Source organism: Lathyrus oleraceus, chromosome 5 (genome assembly GCF_024323335.1).
Source record: "Lathyrus oleraceus cultivar Zhongwan6 chromosome 5, CAAS_Psat_ZW6_1.0, whole genome shotgun sequence".
Taxonomy (NCBI): Eukaryota; Viridiplantae; Streptophyta; class Magnoliopsida; order Fabales; family Fabaceae; genus Lathyrus; species Lathyrus oleraceus.
In genome coordinates, this window is record NC_066583.1 from 167,701,251 (window position 1) to 167,707,190 (window position 5,940).

At 36.1% G+C, this 5,940-nt stretch overlaps 2 protein-coding genes across 2 annotated transcripts; one reads left to right on the forward strand and one right to left on the reverse strand.

Annotated features, from left to right (window-relative positions):
* The first annotated feature begins 1,803 nt into the window (after window positions 1-1,803).
* On the forward strand, window positions 1,804-2,325 carry LOC127079469 (secreted RxLR effector protein 161-like). The gene has a single exon (XM_051019848.1). The coding sequence runs from the start codon at window positions 1,804-1,806 to the stop codon at window positions 2,323-2,325; it is 522 nt and encodes a 173-aa protein (XP_050875805.1).
* A 1,155-nt stretch (window positions 2,326-3,480) lies between these two features.
* Window positions 3,481-5,369, reverse strand: LOC127080777 (chalcone isomerase-like protein 2). Its single transcript, XM_051021077.1, has 5 exons — window positions 4,953-5,369; window positions 4,776-4,859; window positions 4,524-4,679; window positions 4,040-4,266; window positions 3,481-3,818 (listed from the first exon to the last, which is right to left on the reverse strand). Coding segments are annotated over exons 1-5 (630 nt in total). The 5' UTR covers window positions 4,954-5,369; the 3' UTR covers window positions 3,481-3,656.
* Window positions 5,370-5,940: the final 571 nt, after the last annotated feature.

Sequence of the window (5,940 nt, forward strand, 5' to 3'; positions counted from 1 at the left end):
GATGCAGGAAGCAAGTCGAAGGCAATTCTTGAAGTCATATACTCTGATGTGTGTGGTCCTATCTAGGTGGATTCGATTAGAGGTAATAGATACTTTGTCACATTCATAGATGATTTCAGTCGAAGATTATGAACTTACCTGATCAAGAAGAAAGTGAAGTGATCGAGGTATTTGCCAAGTTTAAATCCATAATCAAAAGACAAAATGGTTGAAAGCTCAAGATTTTAAGGATCGATGGTGGTGGAGAGTATGTGTAGAAAGACTTCGATAAGTTATGTGAGAAAGAAGGGGATTGTGCATGAGGTGGTTCCACCTTACACTGCACAACAGAATGGAATGGAAGAAAGGATGAATAGAACCATCATGAACATGGTGAGAAGTATGTTGAAAGGCAAACATATACCCAAAGAATTATGGGGGAGAAACAGTGTCGACAACTACATATTTTTTGAACAGATGTCTGACGAAGAAGCTAGAAGGAATTACGCCAGAAGAATGTTGGTCTGGTGTCAAGCCTAGATTGAGTCATCTGAAAATATTTTGATTTATAGCACATAGACATGTGTCAGATCAGTTGAGGAGAAAACTTGATGACTAGTCAACTTAGATGATCCTAATAGGATATCATTTGAATGTAGGTTACAAGTTGTTTGACCCAGTGAACAAGAAAGTACTGATCAACAGGGACGTGATCATAAATGAGCTTAGGAAATGTGATTGGACTGAAAATGTCAAGAAGGATTCAGTGAGAATCTTATCTGAAGAACCAACAATTGAAGTCGAAAGATAAGTTCGACAAAAAGAAGTCAGAGATCAAGCAAGCACAAACAAACCTCAAAGAACAAGACACATGACTGAAAGGTTGCAAGAGTGTGTGATTACATCAGATGATATGGTCAATGATGAAGGTGAGCTGGTACACTATGCTTTCTATGTAGATGTCGAACCAGTCAATGCAGTTGAGGCATTAAAGGATTCGAAGTGGGTGAAAGCAATGAATGAGGAACTGAAGTCCATCGAAGACAACAACACCTGGTCACTTGTCGAATTGCCTCAAGACAAGAAGGCAATCAATGTGAAGTGGGTATACAAGGTGAAATTGAATCCCAAAGGTGAGGTAACTCGACACAAGGCAAGACTTGTGGCGATAGTATTTCTTCAGAAGGAAGGAATCGACTTCGACGAAGTTTTTGCACCTGTTGCTAGGATCGACACAATCAGGCTGGTTGTTGGTCTAGCAAACATGAACAACTAGCACACATATCAGATGGATGTGAAATATGCATTCCTGAATGCCCTATTGGATAAAGAAGTTTATGTTGCACACCAATTGGGATTGTGAAACATGGCGAAGAAAGCAAGGTATACAGGCTGCATAAAGCCCTGTATGGACTTAAGCAAGCTCTAAGAGCTTGGAATAAGAAGATATAAAATTTCCTAGGGGAAAAGGAATTTGTTAAGTGCACGACTGAGCGTGGAGTATATGTAAGAAGAAGCAATAGTGAATTTCTTATATTATGTCTCTATGTCGATGACCTTTTGATAACAGGAAGTTGCAAGAAGGAGATCGAAGATTTCAAACATGACCTAAGTGAGGAGTTTGAAATCTCAGACTTGGGAAATCTCTTATATTTCCTTGGTATTGAATTCTACAAGAGTAGTAGAGGCTTGATGATGCACCAAATAAGATATGCGGGCGAAATACTCAAGAGATTTGAGATGCAAGAATGTAACCCAACTTCGACTCCAGCTGAGCCCGAATTGCAACTGTCGAAAGACACAAATGAAGATAATGTCGATCCAATGCAGTACAGAAGACTCATTGGATCACTTCGATACCTTTGTCATACAAGGCTTGGTCTAGCATACAGTGTAGGTATGGTGAGCAGATTCATGCAGAAACCAAAGGTATCACACCTAACAACGACGAAGAGGATACTAAGGTACCTGAATGGAACTCTCGACTATGGAATTTTGTTTCATGCAACTGATGAAGAAAAAGAATGCAAGCTAGTGGATTACACCGATTCAAGTTGGTGTAGTGATGCTGAGGATAGAAAATCCACAGTTGGCTACGTGTTAATGCTAGGTGGTGCACCGGTTGCTTGGAGTTCAAGAAATGAATTGGTAGTGGCACTATCATCATGTGAAACAGAATACATAGTTGTTTTTATTTGTGCATGGCAAGCAACATGGATGGTGAATTTGGTCGAAGAGATTACAGGAAAGAATCATGAAGCGATTACCATAAAGATCGACAACATGTCTGCTATCAATCTGCGAGGAATACGATATCATATGGATGAGGCAAGCACATCAAAATGAGATTCCATTATCTTTGAGAGCAAGTGGCAGAAGCGAAGCTGAACTTGGAACACTGCAGAACTAAGAACCAGATTGCAGATATGATGACAAAAGGAATACAAGTCGGAGTATTCAAGAAGTTAGGATATATGATGAATGTAGATAGCTTAGACACAATGAATTAGGCGGTGTGTTGAATTGTAACTCTTTGTGTCAAAGTAGTATTTTCGACAGAGCCTGTTGTCGTCGAAATGTTGTGTGTCGAAATTGTGTGAGTGTCGAAGTGTCGAGGAGTTAGCATCGACATGTATTTGATTTTAAACCTAATTTTGTAGTGTTGACATAATTAGGTATTTTGGAATTTGCTTATGGAGCAAGCAAACAAAATCTATAAATAGGGAGTAACCCCTACTATTGTAAAACACTTGAATTTTACAATTGCAAAAGAATAAAGAATCACAGTTTGTGAGCAGAGAGGAACTCTACAGAAAATTCATCTTCTTCCTTCTCTCGATAAACCCTAACTATTTTCTTCTCAATTCAATCTTTCTTGTTTTTCATCACCATTGTGCAACAATACAATCTTACAACCAATGTTGACTGATTATCTCGAGTGAAGAGTGAAGAACAAGAGAGGATTCGATCAGTGCGATTGAATCTTGTTCATCAAGATTGATTCGGAATTACTCAGAGTCTTGAGTTTAATTCCAACAAGAACATCATAAAAGATTTTATAAAAACGTAACGATTATAATATATAATTTAAAAAAGATTATCAAATACAATAAAATCTAACAAAAATTATTATAAACAAAAACATTACGATAATTAAAAAATAGCATTAAAATATAAAAAAATACATATAATAATAATAACAAAATAAAGATATAGAAATACACAAAATATAAAAAGAAGATAAAATTTATTCAAAATAGAACTTTTAATATTTTTAATTAGTTAAATTTATATTTAAATAAAAATAAAAATATAATTATAATTAAAATAAAACATCTCTCTCCTTCCAAAATTCCCCCAAATTAAGAGAAATAAAATGTGATTTATGAGAGATTTTGATCCCCCTATCTATCTCCCCTTCCTCTCTTAAAATTTAAATACATAAACTATTAAATATTCTCTCCCTTCCTCTCTATTTATCCCAACTAAAGAGACCCTAACTTATTTAAAGAAAAACAATTTATAAAGCACTCGTCAATTTGGCATGTCTCACAGGATTAACATTGTTCCATAAATTAAAAAGCAGAATTCCGCAAACAAAGTGGAAAAAGTTCTAATTAGTACAAAATGACAACAAAGAACATAGATTCACACGATTACACAACCCAAAGTTTTCTTCATTTGGACAGTTCCTCAGAGAGATTCGTAGCCAAAGATTTAATGGTTGAAGGAGATATAGCCCTTGAACCAGCAAGATACCATTTCTGAATAGTCTCAACAACATTGGCATTCTCTACTACATACTTTGAATCTTCCTTCCCCTCCAAAGATACCACAATCTACAAAACAAACAAACATGCCCTTAATTAGTTAAATGTAACATCGGTCGGTTTGATTTGTTGTAAAATGACCATTGAAATTGGTTATAAGCTTATAGGTATATGTACTAGTCGCAATTAGTACTAACCAATTTGTAACTACCTCTAACCAATTTCAACTAATTATAAGAATGAAGAGGCTCAATAAGGTAGCTAATGCCTAGTGCTGCTTGTTACATTACCTCAGCAGTTGAAGAATTTGCAGGGAAATGATATGTGATGACTGAATTTTTCTTGAAGTACTTAGACTGGAAAAATTCAATAGCTTTTTCCAAAGCTTCCTCTTCTTCATCCTCATATTTATCATCAGCTGCCAAACGGTCCCTCACAGCAGTCTCAATCTGAACACCATATTGTGCACCCTTAATCTCCTTAATCACCACAAGCCTAATTACCTTCTCCACAGGAGCTGCACATTTACACATTCACTTTTTGTTACAAATTACCATTTGCCAATATCAAAAAGTCTTAGTAACCTAATTGATTCTTAACTAACTTGTCTCTATTGGGTGGGGATTGTCGGATGGTCCAACAGATGATCCATGAGATCTTAAATTAAATCCAAACTATTGATACCATGTGGTTGCACATGTTGAAGTTATATATTATTCGATGTGAAACTCTTAATAACGATAATGTTGCATTAAAAAGGGGACCAGAACTTACCGGATATGAGAGCATCAAAGAAGTCATCATTATCTTCCAACTCCTTAGCAGATTTACCTTTCCATTGTTGCAAATGGTTAACTACTTCAGGTTCCAAATAAACCCCAATTGCATAGAATTTCACTTGGAGAAAATGGATCTCCATGTCAGTAATCCCTGATCAAAAAAGAAAATCAGGTTATATCCACTTATAGCACAGTTCAATAACTGATCTTGAACGAAAATCTACATCTCCAAGATCAAGAAACTTACCATGACCAAGGAGAGAAAGAGGCTTGGTAGTAGTGATCTTGGAAGGGTAAGAGATTTCATCAACCAAAACAGTTTCAGTAGCCACTGAAACAAAACAATTAATCAATAATTAGAATAATAAACAAGAGTTAATTAAGCAACATAATTAATTGATTGAGAAAGAGAGGTAACTCTTACTAGTTATTATCTTTGCTAGAGATGGAGATAAAGACAGAGGAAGCAGAATAGTGGTGAGAGGGTTTGAGAGAGAAAGTTACAATGAGGTGTAAGAATGGTAGAGTGGTTTTATAATTTATAAGGTTGTTTGTTAGAGACACTAAGAAATAAAATTAAGGTGGTAGGTAGATCGAGTTGACATACTTTGTGACTTTCTCAAACAACCTAAACTTCTCCTACCTAATAATAATCTCTTGAAACTAATGAATATGTTTAATTTTTCATATAAATGTGGTTGATGCTGGGCATGTAGTTTGATTTGAAGTCAATTTCGTTGTCCTGGACTCATTGGAATTTCCTCGGCCATCAATGTGGTTGGTTGGTGGCACGAGCGCCACCGTTCATTCTATGACCAGGACCTAGTTTACTACCTACCACATCATTAACAATAATAAAGTATAGTACTACTATTTATATTGATTTTTTTACTAAAATAATTCAATTTTTTAATTTTTTTCACTGAATTCAAAAAAATTCTCAATTATCCCACTTTTAGAAGGAGACGCCAATTGGATTGACTAGGACATATGGTGCAGCCAATTCAATTGGCGCTCATGTGTATGGTTTAAAGGGAGACGTCAATTGGATTGACACCTCAGTGTATTTTGTAATTTTTTTTCAAAAACAGTTTACGTGATACATAATTTCGAAATCGGATCAATTCATATTAATATAAATTTCTGTTTACACAAAAAAGACTAATGTTGATGACCGAGATCACCTAACCGACCTCCGGTCCCACATCCCCTAGCTACCCGAGCCCGTGACCCTAATCCACGTTGATGATTCACCACTGGTGTTTGACCATCTGAGGACCCAGGAACATCACTACCAACTGCAGGAGATGACCTGTTGAGATAGTCAGACAAATCAGCGTAGTCTTGAGTATGCATCGAAGGTGTACCGCCATAGCTGAGTTCATGACCCATGCCAGAGTAGTTGGGTTGTG